Source organism: Typopeltis vanoorti, chromosome 9 (genome assembly GCF_054136105.1).
Source record: "Typopeltis vanoorti isolate ZY-2024b chromosome 9, IOZ_Tvanoo_1.0, whole genome shotgun sequence".
Classification (NCBI taxonomy): Eukaryota; Metazoa; Arthropoda; class Arachnida; order Uropygi; family Thelyphonidae; genus Typopeltis; species Typopeltis vanoorti.
In genome coordinates, this window is record NC_143557.1 from 36,380,274 (window position 1) to 36,400,808 (window position 20,535).

The 20,535-nt window shown below is 37.1% G+C and overlaps 2 protein-coding genes across 4 annotated transcripts in view; one reads left to right on the plus strand and one right to left on the minus strand.

Moving 5' to 3' along the window:
• Positions 1–20,535, minus strand: part of LOC150102971 (transmembrane channel-like protein 7) — a 407,541-nt gene that overhangs the window by 339,529 nt on the left and 47,477 nt on the right. For all 3 annotated transcript variants that reach the window (XM_090398590.1, XM_090398591.1, XM_090398592.1), the window contains exon 3: positions 4,688–4,794. In XM_090398590.1, coding sequence (XP_090254716.1) covers positions 4,688–4,794 — 107 coding nt within the window. The remainder of the gene's footprint in view (positions 1–4,687; positions 4,795–20,535) is intronic.
• LOC150102972 (transmembrane channel-like protein 7) overlaps positions 1–20,535 on the plus strand; it is a 482,602-nt gene that overhangs the window by 14,217 nt on the left and 447,850 nt on the right. The gene's annotated exons all lie outside the window — the stretch shown is intronic.

Consider the following 20,535-nt stretch of genomic DNA (forward strand, 5'->3'; position numbering starts at 1 on the left):
CCAAGTGAAAAATAAACTTTCAACATCTTTCTCTAAATCCAGAGTAATTTAATAAAAAGGTGGCACACCATTTGGCAACTCCTATAGGTAGAGATGACCTGCTAATGCTTCTGCCTGGTATCTCCACTTGAGCCTGGCTTAGATAATGGGAACAATCGACCGTGAGATGCGGTGATTGATTCATTCAATCCAATACCCTTGGAGGGTAATGGATGGCAATGCTGTAGCCAATGAAGTTCTAACTGAGGCTCGGCTATTGCTCTTACCCTCCTGCCATGATCAGAGCTTTAATAGCTCAATAACACCTTATCCCTACACTGTCCTCTACAGATAACGGGGAATATGAAAAGCATTCTTGCTTCGCCCCTTTAAGCCAGTCCTTATAAGGACTATAAGGATGGTATCTCCACTTGGGCCTGGCTCCCACTGAAGAGACCTCAATAAAGGTCAAAACTAATCTGGGTAGTGGCCCTTCCCTTAATGCATAACATTAGACATATCTGCAAGGAGATGTGTTTTGCATTACATTATAGGAGATACTGAGATAGGAGTGTTGGTATCTTGCTCCACCTTTGCAACGAGTTGCCCTGGTGTTGTACCACTTTACCCCAGTCCCGAAGATACTTTCAGGTGCAAACTTTGTTTGCTCACACTTGGATAAAGGATTAAACTAATTTTATTATACTCTAACCAAGTGAAAAATAAACTTTCAACAGTAAAACCATAGCTATCCCAAACATCAAAGGGTTATCAGAAAAAATTAATAGAATCTTAATGCCACTTTTAAACCGCCTTTAAAATTAAAAAACATATTCAACTCCGCTAAGGATCCTCTTCCCCCCCCCCCATTGGCACATCCTGGAGTTTATTGCATCTATTGCATTATTTTACACTGGGGAAACTGGATATACAATACAATCCTTATCCATAAAAAAGAGCACAAATGACACATTAAATTTAACAATTTTGGTGAAGCAGACCTCTCAGATCACGCTTTTAACACCCTACACCAAATTGATTGGAAAAGTACTTGCTCATTACATCACACAAAAACCTGGTATGAACGGAAATTTAAAGAAGCCTGTGAAATTTTGATTAACCACCCAAATCTCAACAATAATGGTGGCATAAAAATCCAAGAATTCGGATAGCACACATTCAGCTCACCTAGTTTCCAGCAAACCCTGACTTTAGGACTTTAAGCAATTTTTCAGCTTTTATTGACCACTATCCATACCAGTTGGCTGTAATTTATATGTATACTTATATAAGTAATAATTTTTTATATTTATTTATTATTTATTAATTTTTTTATTTTTGTAAACATGTTGCACCCCAGCTTAATTTAATATTGAAACCTAATGGATAATAACAATAATAGGACTCTAACTTTGATGTAGTAAGGTTTTTTCTTTTTCTGCCAGAGGTCAGGCCAATAGTTGTAATGGTTGGTCAGTAACTTTAGCATGCCATGTAGATTGTAGTGCAGCTTGTTTCTTTGTATATATATATATGTATGTGTATGCTCCAGATGATGACCTTCATGTGAATGTCGAAACATCAAGTGTTTATTTTGGTTTATATTAAACTAAAGTTTTACTCTAACACGGTAGCTGTTTCCATAATTTGCATAATGTGTACTGGTTCCTTAGGTTGAGAACCTTCTGTAGGCCCACGGGCACAAATACCTTTCCTGGCTGGCTGAGTGGTAAGCATGTCCGCTCTCCAGTCAAGAGGCTGCTGGTTCGAATCCTGCCGTGTTCATGGATGTTTGTGATTGTCTGTGGAAATACTAATGGTGGTGGTTGGCATTAGATGGCATTGGTGTAGTTGCGGTCAGCCGATGGATTGTGCGTGGTATAAGCAGAGTTGTAGAGTAGAAGCCCTCCCTCGATGAGTCTTTGGACTCCCTAGAGGTGACAAATAATAACAATAATAATAATATCCAATTCACTATTTGGAGGTTTTTCACATAAAATATATTATTTGAAATTGCCTTTCAATCAAGAAGTTTATCTTCATATTTGATGCTGAATGTCATTGCTGCTCCTTTCTTTTGATTATTATTGCATGAACATCCTATGTTTATTATTTAGTAGAAATTATTATTAACACCAATTATTCTGTTTTAGCCCTTGTGGAACTTTAGTTCTTATACTAGTTCAATGGCCTTTCCATTGATAGTGCCTATTTTCAATTCTTCCGATGCCAAGTTTGTTGGAACTAGCTGACTTTTCACTATTTGGCTTGTTTCCCTGACAAAAACAGCAGGGCCTAGTTTAACTGTATGACGCTCAAGCATACTAGCACGAAATTTCATCATGTTTGCTTCTGGTTTAAGCCAATATATAATACAATTTAGTCAGCTAAGTCCAAACCACCAACCCATCATTCATTCAATACACAATGGATACCTAGTAATGTGGTGCACCAGAAGGTGAGGACTGGACATTAGGTCAAAAGTCGCATTCTGTTCTCTACATTCCTTAATGTACAGAACAGAATACCAATTACAATTTGAATACAAAAGAATACAAAGCCAGATAACTAGAAGGTCTCCTTCTAGTTATCTGGCTTTGTTCGTATGCAGCCCACCTCCAACTCTTCTCAATATAAAATACTAATTAAATTGTAAAAATATGACAACTGACAATATTACAAAGTATAAAGTTTAAGAAGAACTGTTGTTCATACAATGAACAAGTAATCAATTCATTAATAAATAAATCTACAGATTTATTTATTAATAAATTGGTTACTAATTAGGAAAAAAATAATTTTTTAAAAATTATTTTGTATAGGCAGCAGCACCCCAACTTAAACCTTCACAGGCTGCCACTGCTTAAATCCCTAGCCCATTACTGACATCCAGTTCAATCTATATATATACTACACAGCTGATAATTTTTCATCCATCAAAGGGCATAAGTTTACATTTTGGCAAACTGAACTAGCAGCTATTATCCTCTACCAGTCTGTATCATCTTTATTAACTGCTGATTTTCCAAGTTATCATCATTAGTCAAGGGGTATTTCTCCCTCAAATTATTCCTGATATCATAAATGAACAAACTAAACAGCAGTTGCCAAGTACTTAGCCCACCCATTTTCTCTTTGATTCAACTCTACCTAATACTACTCCCTAATACCTATTAGCTGTCCTTTTACAGCTGACAGACACAAAGATGCCTATTTATCTATTAGCTGTCTTCTTACACATGTCTGTCCTCAACTGTTCCAATGCAACAGTATAGAAAATGTATAAAGTATTTCATCTAAAGCTATACAACTTATAATAAAACTAATGGTTTGCTGCTGATGATAAAAAGTATTATCAAGCATAGCATTTTGTGCATGTCTACAAATTGAATAAATGAAAGATTCCTCAGTCTGGAACTTTTAATGATTAGCATATGTTTCATCTAAGTGGTAGTAGTCAATAAGTGCAATATCAAGATTTGGAGAAGGTCAAGTCCTTCCTCAATGTGCATGAAGAACATACTTGTGAGAAAGTTCAAAACTGAATGTTTTTAGTACTATGCATAGTAAGAAAGTATATGGCTACTTCTTTTTATAAAGACATGCATTAGTGTTATTGCACATTTTTTTATGCGAATACTTGAAAACCTACTGTATATTAACACCTCAAGTGGACTAAGTGGTACTCTACCACTTAGCCCACTTCTAGGTACTAATATACAGTAATGAGAACTTACAGAGCACATTACAAGAGCACACAATACTCCAGAAAAATACTACTCATTCACTCACAGCTTGATTGAATTGATGTGATTTTTACTTCTGGAGTTACAAAAGATGAAATACAAGCCACTTCACTGTGAATAGTGATGATTTATGAGTACTACAAGCAGGGTCGGATTTAGACTTGCTGAGGCCCTAAGCTATACAAAATCCAGAGGCCCCCTACTGTTTTAAATTACATCAGCTGGTCTCAAAAAAATTTAAAATATATAGGCCTTTTTAATATATGAAAATATATTGTCTTTTAATTTTTATTAAAAAAATAATAAATATGCATTTACAAAATCACAGAAATAATTATATAATTAAAGTGTTTTAAAAACGACAAATAAGGCTCAAAAAAAAAAAAAAAGACGACAAAATATCTCAATCGCTTTTACAATGTGCCAAAATTATTTTAATGTTATATTTTGTATATTTAAAATTATTTAGAAATTATCATCATGATATGTCTGACTTCATTTGAGTGATTTTTCTACGAATATTTTTTTTATCAATTTTTATATTTTTTTGTTTTTTATTTGAGGCCCTAAGCTGTAGTTTTTTAGCTTATACGTAAATCCGGCACTGACTACAAGTAACAATTACAGCTGCAGCTGTAATTAAACATATGCCACATCATGTTTAAGAAGAAACTAACTATCTGTGGGAGATAGGTTAGGTCAGAGCTGGAGCTCATACTGATTTTTTGCAATTCAGAGATTTCACGTGAGAGTTTATTCATTTTGCTAAATGACTATGCATTTAATTTTATGTAATTCATACTAACAGCTTTAAACACCATTCAAAATTACAGAGCCGTTTATAAAACACCCTGCATATTTAAAATACCAAACAGAGGAAGGTAACTAATTTTGTTTCCAAGTTAAAAAAAAAAAAAAAGATCTGAGACTTAGCATTGTTTCTTTAATAAATAAAAGTTCACCTATGATTTCTTTTAGCTGCCATTGGTATAGGCAGACTGCAGATGGATTTAATTTCTTCCCACTGCTGTTCTTCATTATGTATACAACTATCTGTGTTAAATGCAACCTACAAAAGAGGCAGATAGCTGGATGAATATTAATTAATCCTGTAATTTTAATAATTACAGGATTTAAATATACTGTTAATATATTTAAATCCTGTAAATATATTGTTGATATATTTAAATCTGTAAATTTAATTAAATTTAATTTTAATTAAACTCACCATGTTGTTAGTTGGAGAGCAGACATACTATCTGCTTGAGTACTTTGCAAGAGTATATCATTCAGATGGCGATATTTTGGGAAAGAAAGATCCAACAGGTTATATGGAAATTGAGGTGAATAGAATATTACAAAACGTTAATATGAATACATCTGTGGGTTTGGATGGTCTACTAGCTCAGGTCTTATGTGAAGCGGCAAAATAATGGTCAGCACCCTTGACCATTTTGTTTAATTTGAGTCTCGGGTCTGGGTTAGTCCCGAGGGAGTGGAAAGAGGGGAAAATAGTAGCACTGCATAAGGGAGGTTCCAAGACTGCTGTTGCAAATTATCGACCGATCAGCATATTAGGAGTCATTGTCAAGGTTTTGGAGAGAGTAGTCAAGAGAAGAATACAGAAATGGATAGATGATAACGGGATACTGTATGGGGGAACAGCATGGTTTTGTGAAGGGTAGATCATACCTCACTAACTTGCTCACATTTTATAACACAGTGATGGGTGAGCTGGATAAGGGTAATGGGTTTACAGTCATACTGTAAACCCTAAATCCATATGAGGATGGATATAGGGTTGGTGAGATGAACAGGAGGGTGGTTGATGGTATCAGAGAGTAGTTTATTCAGGAGTAGAGTCCAAAAAATGGCCTGTGACTAGTGGTGCGCCGCAGGGTTCTGTTCTTGGATCATTACTATTCAGGGGTGAATGATGGTCTTGAAATTAACGCTTGCTCTTGTTATCATTCAAGGAGTGAGAGGTATGATTGAAGACTGATTAGCGGAATAATGAATTACTGACCATTTAAGACTATATATTTAGAAATTTATGTATATTTAATCATACAAATACAACATTTATTTTACAAATGATGTTCTATCTTTTTCAATTTAGCTACTTGAATACAAATTCTACCCTACAGTTCTTCTTTATGAACTGGTCAATAACATCATCATAAAAAGTTGGTTGTAACTTAATTTTCCCAAGCAACAAGCACACTTGTAAAGGCTGGCTGAAGCTCACTGGCTAGAGCTACATTGACTGTGTATGGCCTGTGTTTAAGATGACGTGAATTATTATTAATTCACGTCATCTTAAACAATTATTAATATTATTATTATTATGGACCTCCAAAAGACACACTGCAGGAAGACCATCTTAACACAAAAACTACCAAACCATTCCTTAAACTTGTTCACCATCTTTGCTGTTATCATCCTATCAAACAATGCATTCTGATTCAATCACCCTCCATACAAAAAAGCTACTTCTCACTATCTTACTGCTTCCAATTGGAATAAGGATGGCCCCTTTCTACAAAAGATCTCTCTGGTGTCAATCTTTTAACCCTCTAAACTGTTTAAATGTCTCAATCATATCGCCTCTTCATCTTCTATTTCCCAAACTCTGCAGTTTGCATGCTATTTAGTTTAGTTTATTCTCATAATTAACATTGCACATATCTGATATAATTTTTTTTAATGTCTCCCCCCCATACCCTCTCCAAGGTTGATACATTCCCCTTTAAGTCCTGGTAACATGATCTGAGCACACTAATCAAGATATAGTTAATTGGGCTTTATACAAAGGAATCACTCCTCTTTTATCTCTGCTGAAATGTCAACATCCTCCTTGGTATTTCAGCAGAATTCTAAGTTAAGTTTACCACTTTCATGATATGCATGGCTGGCCGAGTGGTTAGCACATCCGCACTCCAGCCAAAAGGCTGTGGGTCCAAATCCAAGCGTGGGCATGGATGTTTGTGATTGTCTTTAGAAATACTAGTGGTGGTCGGCACTAGATGGCATTGGTGTAGTATGGTCAGTTGGTGGATTGAGGTGTGGAGACAGCTGTAGAGCAGGTGCCTCCCTAATGAGTCTTTGGACTCCATGGAGGTGAATAATAATAATAATAATAATAATAATATATATATATATATATATATATATATATATAGTCTTCTAATCTTCAAATTTCTATCAACCATCACACCAACTCTCTTGTCTCCTCCTCCTCCTCTAGCATATATGCAATAATAAAGTAAGCAACTTTCTATTGATGGACCAAATTTCAAGACATTAGATTTAGTTATGTTAACCTGGCATCCCCATTCATTTGCCAACCAGTCCAATATTCAAATCCTCCTGAAGGGCTACAACATCAGCACTATCACTAATAATTCTTCCCACCTTCATATCATCTGCAAACAACTGAATATCCTCTGAAATTCACTGACAATGTCATTGATATAAAGGATAAACAGTATAGATCCCATTACTGAGCTCTGTGGAACCCTGCTTGTGACCTTCCTCTTCCTTGATGCCACTCGATCTTACATAATTCTGTGATATATATAAATCCATGAATCCAATGGCTAGTGACATGAATCCAAGTCATTTCACTAACCCAATACTTAAACTTATATGCTGCAACATCAATATCAGCTTATCATGTGATGTCCTGTTAAATGCCTTTGTAAAATAACACAAACAGCAGTATATGCCTTTTCCATTTCTCTCATCAACTGCTCTTGTTGCTTTATTATAGAAGGCAATCAGATTTTTGAAACAAGCATGGTCTTTAACAACTCCATGCTTACCCTCCCAGATAACATTACCCATTGCCACCTCATTCTGTAAAAAATCCCTCACTAATTTCTCCAAAATCTGAACTACAGAAAAAAAATAAACTGATTTATAATTCAATAATTCCATTCTATCACCACCCACCTTTATTCAATGGCACTATCTTATTCATCTTCAACTCAGCACCTTTCTAGTCATCATTCACACTTTCAGTGAATTGCCCATCAATAGAACTGTCAGTTCCTTAGCACATTCCCTTAAAACAGGGAGGGAAATCCTATGCAGTCCAACTTGCTTATTGACTTCGAATATTATATTTTCACACAACTTAGCACAACACCCCTCTTTATACTTTTGATATACTAATGTACGGAGCATCAGAAATAAAGGGGCTGAGTTTGTAGCACTGATTGAATCAGTATGTCCAAAGATAATTGGCATAAGTGACATTGGTTGACTGAGGATGATACAGTGTCAGGACTTGAAATGGCAGGATATAGAATTTTCCAAAAGAACGGGAAGATCAAGAAAGGAGAGGGAGTATTGTTAATGGTAGCAGAGGAATTCAAGGGTTGAAGTGAGAACTAGTCATACATGTGAAGATTTTGAAGCTGTTTGGTGTGAAGTTGAGATCAACAAAATCTAATAAGATACTGTTATAGGTCAGGGGATGCAGAGAGTATAGATTGCTAAATGTTTAGACAAATTAGTTGGACAAGTAAAAGGAAGATGACCCTAATGGGAGATTTTAATTATAGGAATGTGGATAGGAAAGAAGAAAATATAATGTCTAGTAAGAAGGAGAGTGAATCTGGTGAATTTCTGTGGGATAACCATCTAAAGCAGCATGTGATGGAAACAACATGACATTTATCAGTGTTAGATTTGATGATATCCTCATAGCATGTGGTTGGGAATGAGGTATCAACACTGCCACCTATTGGAGAAAGTGATCTCGAGGTTTTGGTTTGGAAGGTAGTCAAACAGGAAAATGTTGTTATCAAGGTCTATATGTGGAACTATATAAGGCAGGTGATTATCAGAAGCTCCATAGCCAACTATCATCTATACATTGGGTTGATGAATTCTAGAAAAGATGTTGATAGTGCATGGGAAATGATGAGGCAGTATCTAACACAAGCAATGCATAACTGCATACCAAGAGTTAAGCAAATAAATAGAGCAGGAGTGAGATTGATGAATGGTGAAATCAAGCAAATAGTGTTACAAAAGAAGTTATGGAGGCAGTACAAAATAGTGTAGTGAAGAAGTGCAGGCCAGAAAAGACAAGCATGGCTATAAAAGAAAAAGTAGAATATGAGAGGGGATTGGCCAGTCAAGCTAAATCAAGGAAATTTTTCTGGTATATGACAAGCAAGAGGAAAAATAATTATGGCAGGATGATGCTGGTGGATAGTTATGGTAGCAGAATAACTGTAGCAAATGATATAGTGAATTATTTAACAAACACTTTATCAGTGTATACCACAGTAGTGTGAATGATGCTGTGCAACATGTAAAGAGAGACAAAAATTATGAGAATTAAAGGTGAAAGAATTGGAGGTGTATCAAGTGTTGTTCGGGTTAGATGACCACAGTAGTGTGAATGATGCTATGCAACATGTAAAGGGAGACAAGAATTAGGAGAATTATAGATGAAGGAATTGGAGGTGTATCAGGTGTTGCTCGGATTAGATGTTAATAATGGAAATGGATGACATATCACCATGTATTTTTAAAGAATGGAAAAAGATTTAGCTATGCCCTTGTGCTGGTTATTTAATGAGAGTCTTGCAGTGGATAAGTTTCCTAAGGTTCACAGCTTAGGAAAAGAAGACAAAATAAATCTCTTCACAAGCGTGGTTCGAGAACAGAGATTTCCAATTATAGACCTTTCTGTATATCTGCAGTTCTGGTCAAGGTGGTGGAGAGATTGGTTTGGAATAAAATACAGAATTGGGTTGATGAACATAAGATTCTCTATGATGGTTATCATGGGTTTGTGAAGGGCAGGTCTTGTTTTAGCAATCTGCTTATGTATTATGATAAGGTGACGAATGTGTTGGATAAGGAAAAATCATCAATAGATTACTACATGATAAGTTGGTGTACAAACTGCAGAGGATAGGAATAGATAATATATTGGTTGGATGGATTGGCTCTCTGAATGATACCAGCAAGTTGTGTATGATGGAGCTGTGTCACAGAAAAGAAAAGTGACCAGTACCATGCCTCATTGTTCTGTTTTTGGGCCTGTACTGTTTGACTTGTTTGCTAATGATATTTCATGTGGATTGATTGGGGATGTTCGAATGCTTGCCAATGATGCAATGTTAGGTAGAATTATCAGGAGTGGTGCTGATGTTAATTCTCTACAGGAAGATTTGAATAGACTTTTAGCTTGGACAAATGAGTGGGATTGCAGTTTTAATGTTAATAAATGCAAGGTTACACTTTGGGATACTATAATATAATAATAATAAATAAATAAATAAATAAATAATAATAATAATAATAATAATAAGTGGAAGAGATGTGAGAATAATAATAGCACAAGCAAAAAAGTTATTTAACAATAAAATAACACTATTAACATCAAAGATAATGTCATTGAAAACAAGAAGCACTTTATTAAAAGCTTGGCCTAGAGTGTGGCCCTCTACAGATCAAAGACACATGACAAAAATCACACATATCAAGACTCAGTATTCGAGATGGTGATGACAGCGAATGCAGAAGATTGCATGGACACAAAGAGTTGTAAATGAAGAAGTATTAAGAAAGGCAGAAGAACAAAAAAGAGACAAACCACATATGTCAGAAAAAAATAACATGATAGGACATCTATTAATGCACTCAGACTTGACTACAAATTTGACTGAGGGCATGATGGAGGGAAGATCTGGGAGTGGGACACCAAGAACCCAATAATTGCATGACAGCAAAAATGGATGAACCTGCCAAACAGTCAAACACCAAAAACAGAAGACCATTATCAATAGCTCACAGTATCCAACGACCAAAAGACTGAGGAGAGAAGAAGAGGATTGTTGTTTTTATGATCATCATCATGGCTTCTCCAAACCAAAAAAGGGTTCAAGGATCTTTCATTTTTGAGAAAAAGCACTTTTTAAGTCACTTATGTCTAAATAATTATCATATCTCTTTAAGAATATATTAACTGAAGAGGCACCCACAACATCTTACAGTAGTCCATTCCACACATTCACCATATCCCATGAGAAGAACTTGCAATTTGCATGCTTTCTAACGAAGCCATTTTGTCAACTTCCAGGGATGACTGTGAATTCTACTCCACCTGCCATAAGCTGAAAAAAACAACACTTTTGATACTGCATCTTATGTTTCTACCGTAAGATTCCTGTACAAATTTATGTTTTCATTCATATGGCCTTTCCTCTAACTTTAATGAAGACCACAATCCCTCAATATATCCTCATATGTGCAATTCCACAGGTCAATTATCTCTGGATTTTTTCAACAGTTTCTCCATCTCCTTTTAATCTAAGTGACTATATCTCGGATAGGACTGGTAATACACCTAAAAGTGATCTGCTCTGTTAATTTACAATTGCCATGGATATCAGAAATAAGAGAGATGAAATCACTTCACTGATTGAGTTTATTTGCCCTAAAATCATTGGAATAAGTGAAACATGGTCGATGAAGATGATATCCTAATGGAAATAGAAATGGAAGGGTACAGTGTTTATTATGAGGATAGAAAGAACAAGAAAGGAGAGGAGGGGGATGTTGCCTGATGATAGCAGAGGAATTATGTCCACATAAAGTAGTCATGAAAGAGGGAAATAGCAGCAATGGTTTTGAGTCACTGTGGTGTGAGGTGGAGCTGAACGGAAGAGATATTTAGTTGGATGTTGCTGTAGAACCAGGAAATGTTGAGGCTGATGATGAAGAAATGTATAAGCAACTTCAGTCAGTGAACAAAAAATTGAATTTTTTGAGTTTTTGAGAGATGAATATCTCAGGCAGTATCGTGCGCATTGCATTACATTTCGTCCCTTCTTTTCCACATGACCCTTAGTTTTTCATGCCCTCAAGATGATCCTCAAGCCCTAGCTACCGTTAGGTGCTGTATTCTAGGGAATCCCGCTTGCGTCATCTTCCTCGTACATTGTAGATTGCGGCATTATGGCCGATACGTGCATATGTAACTCGACCTTTGTACTTGTACTCTTAACTTCTTTTGCAACTTATTAAGTTTAGGACAGCTTAATGGGACAAGTTATACTACTATTTCCTTATTACAAATTCATTAATCCGATAATCCTTCAGTTTAGTTTTCAACTACAAGATTTTTCTAGTATGATTTACATGTTATTACACCACTTCCTATACAACATAAATATCAACCAGGTATTATTATCTGAGTTAGCCAAATTCTTATGTTAGATTCTGAATGAATAATTTCTTGAAGTTCGTCCATTCAGGATCTAACAAAGGTCCCCCCCTTTCTAGAAAAAAATTTTTTTTTCTTAAGCATCCCTCAATTTTCTGGGGAGAACCTTCCCATTTCGCCTTGGTCTCAACCCGTATCTGGGTTGAGCAAACCTTTCGTTTTCCTCGTTGATCATTTTCTTATTTCTTGTTTGATTGCCCTGTGAGTGCTCAACCCCTTTGTTCATATCAGAGTATCTCCTATGTTTGCTGTAGTTGGAATACGGATTATTTGAAGTGGAATGTTCTTCTTCCTCTTGGGTATTTCCACCTCTCCGTCGTTTCTCCGAGAAATCTTCCCTGCCGTTATCTCTATAGTGGTTGCCCACAGCTGGTATTTTTCCCCCTTCTTCCCCATACACTTTCAAGTGAATCTCCCAAGCATACTAGTTTCTCTGATCTACATTTGTAAAGCTTCAATTGGTCGGAGTGCACTAAAATGGTTTTTCCCAAGCATGTCCTTTCTTTGATGCTGAATGTCACTGGCAACTACTTTTTCAGAATCTCAAATGGTCCCTCAGCACTCCTTCCAAACTTTCCTCCTTTCTTCTTGGTAGAGACATGTTCCAGGAGAACTAGATTCCCTGGATTCAGATCCTTATACTTTCTTAGTCTGTTTACATACGATCTTGCACATTGTGAGCATATGTTGCTGGACTCGGTCACCATATCATAAGCCACTCTATTTTCCCTGATTAGATTATTTAAATAGTCGTCTATATCAGGGAAACCTGTATTGACATGGGAACTTCTGAAGTCGCTTGGGAATAAAGGCTCAAACCCATAGAGTAAGATAGCAGGAGCCTCTCTGGTAGAAGCATGGAGAGCAGTTCTACATGCAAACAGAGCATGTGCTAAATGGTTGTCCCAGTCTGACACTCTGTTATTCGCTAGCTTGGAAAGAGTGTGCTTAAGCGTCCTATTCATCCTCTCGCACATCCCATTTCCTTGAGGATGATACAGAGTGGTGAATAGTTTCTTAATTCCCAATAGTCCACAAAGTTGCGACATAACTTCAGCGGTGAAATTAGACCCTTGGTCTGACAAGTGTTTGGGGTGTTCCATATCTGGAGAAAATTAGTTTGAATAACTTATTGGCTACAGTTTTAGCTGTTTGGTCCTTCATGGCTGTGCCTTCAAGAAACCTTGAGAACATGTCAATTATTACAAGAATATACTTGTTTGCCCTTCGAGGTGGTTGGAAGTGGGCCCATAATGTCCATGGCTACAGCCTGAAAAGGACGTGAGGGGATTGGGAAAGGTTGGAGAGGGGCTCTTCAGGTGATGTTTGACTTCTGCTGACATAAGTCGCATGAAAACACATATTCTTCGACGTCCTCCCTCATTCCTTTCCATAAATATATACCCCTTACTCTATTCCATGTTCTACGAATACCTTGGTGTCCTGCTAGGTCCAAGTCATGAAACATGAAAAGCACCCAAGGGATCATAACTTTCGGAACTATGATTTTTTCTTTCCATCTTCCAGACACGTCCTGTTTAGACAACAAAAGACCGTCCTTGTCTATGTGCAAGGTATCATAGAACAATTTCCCATTATAGACCCTTTCACCATCCAATAACCTTTTGTATACCCCCCCCCCATATTGGATCCCTTTTCTGAGCCTCGATTATGTCAGTCTTTTCCCAGACTTGCAAGTGGGGTTTTGTAAGTTCCTTCTTCTTCCTCTCATCGACTGCGAGTACAGAACTGACAATCTCCTCATCTGGGCAAGGTTTCTCCACAGGATCTGAATCTAAAGACCTCGACAGATAGTCAGCAACAACATTCTCTTTTCCAGGAATGTAGTTTCACCTCAATACTGAACTCCTGCATCTTGAGAAGCCATCGTATGATTCTCTGGTTTTTATCTCTCATGAATGAGATGAAAGACAGAGGCTTGTGATCTGATCTTAGTGTGACATGTTGCCACAACAACATGTATCGAAACTTCCTAAGAGCACAGATGATTGCTAAGGCTTCCTTTTCAATGACAGAGTAGTTTTTTTTCCCAAAGAAGAGAGCTTTCTGCTAATGAAGGCAATTGGTCTGAAGCCCTCTTCCTCTTTCTGCTCTATTACAGAGGCAATCGTGTCATTGGAGGCATCAGCAGCCAGAAAGAAAGTTTTCCCAAGCTTGGGATAGTTGAGAACGGGTGACTTGGTAAATGCTAGATTTAGAGCCTGATGGGCACGTTGTTGCTCCCCCCCCCACCATGTGAATTTCGTTCCCTTCTTAGTTAATCGTACTATGGGCTCCATAGCCTAGAACACTCTGGGATGAATTTTCAATAAAAGTTAACCATGCCCAGATATCTTCGAACCTGTTTCACTGTAGTGGGGATTCTAGCCTTTAAGATAGCTGTCACATTACTTTTGGTGGAAACTATCCCTGTCTCACTCACCATATGCCTTAAGTACTCCACTTCTCTCAGGAAGAATTTACACTTCAAACTTTTCAATGATAGACGGGCTTCACTCAGTCTGTCTAGGACCCCCAGAAAGATTTTCTGGTGTTCCTTTATGCTGGAAGAGTAAACTAGCAGATGACTCCTTTCCCCAACATTTCGCTCAGTACAGAGTTCATCAGACACTGGAAACTCATGGCAGAATTTCGGACCCCCCTGGGGAAGTCGGCAGAGTTGATATTTCTGCCACCTGGTAGTGAAGGCAAAATATTTTCTGTCTTCCTTCCTGAGGGGGATTTGAAAATAGTCAGAGTTCAGGTCTAGTTTGGAGAAGTACCTAGCTCCCTCCAGGCCAATCAGCAAGTCCTCAATCCCACATACAGGGAAATCTATGGCTTTTTGTAACCTTATTGATCTCTCTTAAATCCAGCACAAACCTCAGGCCACCGTTTGACTTTTCCACGAGGATAAATGGACTGTTCCACTGGGAATTAGACTTCTTGATGATCCCCGATCTTTCATATTCTCGAAACAGCCTTTCTAGTTTGTCCATATGCTTGAGGGGGGGGCTGATACTGTTCGACATAAATGGGGGTTTCCAATGTAATCTGCACCGCATGTTCAACCTTGTTTGTGCACGACAGGGAACTAATCTCCTCAGAAAATACATTTGGGTATTTTTGATACATAAACTGAAAAAATACCTTGAGTTCCGCCCTTTCACCCTCTGTATCAGACAAACCTATAGCATGATGCATTAGTTTCTTCTTCCACTCAATTGGATTTTCCACCCAATTTTTTAAGTCAACACACATGGCTTCCTGTGCTCCCCATTCAATACCTGTCTCAAATTTTGGTTGGAATGTCTTTCCACAGAGAGAGATTGATTGGTGCTTAAAATCACACATGAAGTGATGCTTCTCTAAGTCAAGCCCTAATATGACCTGAATGCTTGTGTCAGCTAGTTCAGGGAGGATTAGTACTTAATGAGTGAAGCTCATGGGAAAACAAGGCAATGAAAGATTTACACTAGCTTTGGTTGTTGAGTATAATCCAACCTTGGCAACTCCCATGATTTTAATAGGTTTTCGTAATTCAACCAGACTATCAGGATACAGAGTTATGAGCCTGAATAACGACATGGGAATTACTGAAACGTGGGCTCCAGTGTCGAGCAGGAAACTACAAGGGACTTTCTCAATAAAGCCCTCCACTAGGGATAGAGGTAACCTTCCTTGCACTTCTGCCATGGCTACACTCTGCATTCTGCAAGTGCTGATTTCACTCAATTCATTCTTGCATACCCATTCACTATAGTGAGCAAACGCACCATCTCTTCGCCCATCTAGGTCTTGTTTTCCAGCCCTTTCTTCACTCCTATGTTCTGGGGATATTACATGGCTTGTACTCTCATTAAACTTAGTTCTGCCTTCATTCTCCGAGTGGGGGGGAGGTGGGCATCTGAACCTCCCAACAGTAATGCTCTCAGGGAATAGGCTTGGGCCATCTCCTCTAGTACCCATTCTCTTTCTTTGGCCAGACTATAACATTCATCAAGATGTCTCGTATTTCTTGAAAAAACAGCTTCTTGCAATTTTCCCACCAGGCCTGATTTGAATCGTTGAAAAGCCACCCATTCGAGGTGGGCTCTCTATCCGTCGATGCCCTTAAAGATCGGGTGATCGGCAATGATCTGTTTAAATAATCTGTTACCCTTTCCCCTTCTTTCTGTGTGCAGCCGTACAGTTCCCTTAGTGTCTGACCCAACCCTCTTTTTGAAAACTCGGAAATTAGTACTTCTTTAAATTTAGAATATTCCCTAGTTTCTTTAAGGATTGGCGAGGATTGAAAATAAGTCTTGCCCTTTCCTACCAACTTGCTGCGTAACAGCACAAGAAGTTGGAAGTCAGACCATCTGCCAATCCTTCTTAGTTCTTCTACAAACTCAAAGAATATGCCTACGTCATCGGTCTCTTCTCCAGAGAACTGTGGAATCACTTGCTGGGGATTTATTATTCGGAAAAATTCCGAATCATCTAGTTCGGAGCTGGTTTGGATTAGACATACCTGTTATCAGCACACACTTTACAAAATTTAACCCTTTTTTTTCAAATTTTTCAATTCCAATTACTGCCTGACTGCCTGATGCGAGTTCAACACCACTTGCTGTGTTTTAGGATCTACTTAATTATATTCTTTCAGGCCCTAAACACATCCTGTCATCTGCGGCATTGTTATATCTTCGTTATTTTTCTGTCGTTATTGCTAAGATATTGTTTATTTACTTGTATCTTTCTTTCACTCTGCCTTTTATATTTATTAATTTTTTTCTTACTTGCTTCACTGATATAATATACTAATATACTTCCTTAAGAATGCCTTACTCAACTCTACCTAGGAATGCTTCCTTCTCGGACACTGGCAAATTTATTTTTTATTGCTGCGCAAGCCAGATTCCCATATTATGAGCTTATTCAAAATTCAGGGAATATTCCTAGATTAATTGGCATTCATTCTAATATACTCTAAATAGATACTGGTACTAATTGCAATCGTGGCCAATAATCTATTACTCAAATACTTTCATTAAGTTCTCTCCCACTATGGTTCTAAATTTTTGCAAGTGGTAATTTGTATTCTCGAAATCAGGCATGAGTCAGGCATATAAAACAAAACATGTTTATTGGAACAAATTACACTTTACAACTATAATTGGAATAGGATACTAAGCTTTTCAAAAATCTCTTGCTAAGTTAGTTACTCAATGCTAATTTAACAAAACACTCGCAGATCAAATTGCTAATCACACACATGCTATAAAACATTAAAATTAGCTAACTATGTTATTCTAAATCAAATTCTTATTGCATGTTACATTTTAAAACATTTCACAACCCGTTACTATTCTGGTATAGATCATCTACAAAATTACAAATTCACATATAATCTCAGTCATATGCAGCTAAAATTTCACTCCTGACATTCATTTGTTCAGCATAATTACTCTATCTCAAAATACAAATCCTTATTATAGTCCACTTAATATAATCTAACATTAAATTCTGTCTCATTCAAACACATAATAAAGGTCTTTATGTTACCCAATCTTTTTTCCGAAGGTCTGTTAATGGCCACGTGTTGTTCGGGTCCTATTATGATCAGTTGCTTCTGCAATAGGCTTACGACTACAGCTTCCGTTTTACATTCTTCTGGACTCGAACTTCTCACTGACTTATTAAGTTTAGGACAGCTTAATGGGACAAGATTATACTACTATTTCCTTATTACAAATTCATTAATCTGATAATCCTTCAGTCTAGTTTTCAACTACAAGATTTTTCTAGTGCGATTTACATGTTATTACACCACTTCCTATAGAACATAAATTCAGAACTGTGTACTGTCAACCAGGTATTATCTGAGTTAGCCAAATTCTTATGTTAGATTCTGAATGAATAATTTCTTGAAGTTTGTCCATTCAGGATCTAACACCCTTAAGAGTGATACATTTATTCCATGTGATGCTCCAGCACCATTATCCAGTCCCTGTAGTGGTTCTCAGTAAGATCTGCATAATACCCCTCTACAGTTGCAATCACCTCTTGATTCGAAGAAAAACGCTGACCAGTAAGGAAGAGTTTTAGTTTTGTGAAGAGACAGAAGTCAGAGGAAGCCAAATCTGGGGAATAGGGTGGATGTTCCAACAATTCATAGTGCAGATCCCTTAATTTTCCCATTGCCAAAATACGTTTGTGGGCAGGAACACTGTCCCAATGAAAGATGATTTTTTTCTTTTGCAAACCAGGTCTTTGCTCATGAATTTTTTCGTCTAGTTTGGATAAAAAATCGGAATAATATTCCCCAGTTATTGTTTTACCCTTTTCAAGATAATTAATAAAGAAAATGCCTTTAGCATCCCAAAACACCGAAGCCACGATCTTTCCTGCTGATGGAAATGACTTTGTCATCTTTTATGCTGAATAACTGGCTTGTGTCCACTGCTTTGACTACTGTTTGGATTCTTGTGTAATAGTGAATCCAAGTCTCATCCATAGTAAGAAATCAATGCAAAATCAGTTTTATTCTTGTTAAAACGCTCCAAGCACAGTTCACAGACTTTCATGCGAGTGCATTTTTGATCTGATGTGAGCAAGCGAGGCACCCATCTTGTGCAAAGCTTTTTCACATACAATACTTCATGCAAAATATATCCTACACATTCTTTTGAAATGCCTATAGTCTCAGCAATTTCATGCACTTTAACTCGCCAGTCAACCAATACCACATTGTGCACTTGATCAATGATTTCTGGTGTTGTTATACTTTTTTGATGTCTTTCACGTGAATCATCTTCAAGGCTGGTACTGCCACGTTTAAACTCAGCAGTCCATTTCTTAATTGTTGAAAATGAAAGTGAAGAGTGCCCATAAACTTCAAACGAATTTCTTTTTGGAATTAAACTTCTTTTACAAAGAATTTTATAACTGCATGATACTCAATTTTATCCATTAAAAGGGATACAGACAACACTTTTGCTTCAGACAGTTGTATAAAACAATTCTATAAAGTAGAATGTATAAAACATTCTATAAAGTAGAATGACTTGCAATTTCACATGGATGATTAAGGTTATGCATTTTGGGGTGAAAAGATTAGCAGCAGTATACCACATTGGTGGAACTGTACTCCAGGAGATTGAAAAGGCCAGGGATTTGGGAGTGTTAGTGGATCGGGAGTTGAAGTTTAGGGAGAACACTGCAAAAGTGGCTAAATCAGCTCATCAAATCACTTGGTTATTGAAGAATACTTTGATGAGCAGAGACAAACAAGTTATTGTTCCTCTGTATCGAGCCATGATAAGACCCCACCTTGACTAGATTTGTGGGATTGAAGAAATTGGTTGATAGGTGGAAAAGGGGTGATAAGATTGAGACATTCAAATTACTGAAGGATTTCTATAAGATTAATTCAGAGGATATTTTTCAGAACAGGACTGGTGATGGGATGATTAGGGGGCCATCCATGGAAACTAAGCAAGAGTGTGGTTAGCAAGAGTGTTAGAACTAGGTTTTTTACTTGGAGAGTGGTGAATGAGCGGAATAAGTTGTGAGAGTCTGTTGTGGGTGTCATGACTGTGAATGAGTTCACGGCAAAGTATGATAGATACTGTGTGGATATTGAATAGTTGATCTTGACACGATGTTTAGAGCCTCCCTCGATAAGGACTCCTTGGAGTTGCCCGTAATAATAATAATAATAATGCTTATGATAGATGTACCAACTTAGAAATAAAAAAATCTTGCCGATAGCATTGCTATCTACGGTCGAGGCCAAGAACTTTTCATACCACCTTCATAGGTTGGGAATGAAATGGTTGTGCAACCTTATTAAGCAAAAGATCCACAAGAAGAAGATGATGATGTAGAAATAATATCGTGAGAATAAGAGTGAAGCTCAGGCCAGAAAAGTAATAAATATTGTGTGGAAGTATGAAAATAAATTGGCCATGCAAGCTAAAGGCAATCCAGAAGAATTTTATCATTAGGCCACAAACAAAAGAAAGAATGAATGCGAAAGAATAACTTTATTGAATGCAGATGGTACTTGAGTGTCGGAAGCTAACGAGATTGTTCAGTTAATGAGTGCTCACTTTGCTAAGATATATCAACCAGGTGTATGTGCACACAGTGTACATACACCTGGTTGATACAGTGGATGAAGCTACTGTTACAGTGGATGAAGAGTTAGATGTACATGGAAATGAGATTGAAGAGTTGTTGCATAACCTGGATAAGAATTTGTTTGAAGGGACAGATGGAATATCAGCCTGCTTGCTAAAAGAATGTTCAGCTTAATTGACTAGTCCTTTCACATGTTTATATAACTTGAGTCTCAACTCAGGAATGATACAACAGGAATGGAAGGAATGTATGATAGTTCAATTATACAGAAATGGGTAGACAAACAAACTATACTCTGCAAGGAGCAGCATGGGTTTACTACAGGAAGGTCTGTTTTAGAAATTTACTCATATTTCAAAACAATGTTATGGCCGGGTTAGATAAAGGTAATGGATACACTATGGTAATGATGGATTTTTCTAAGGCATTTGA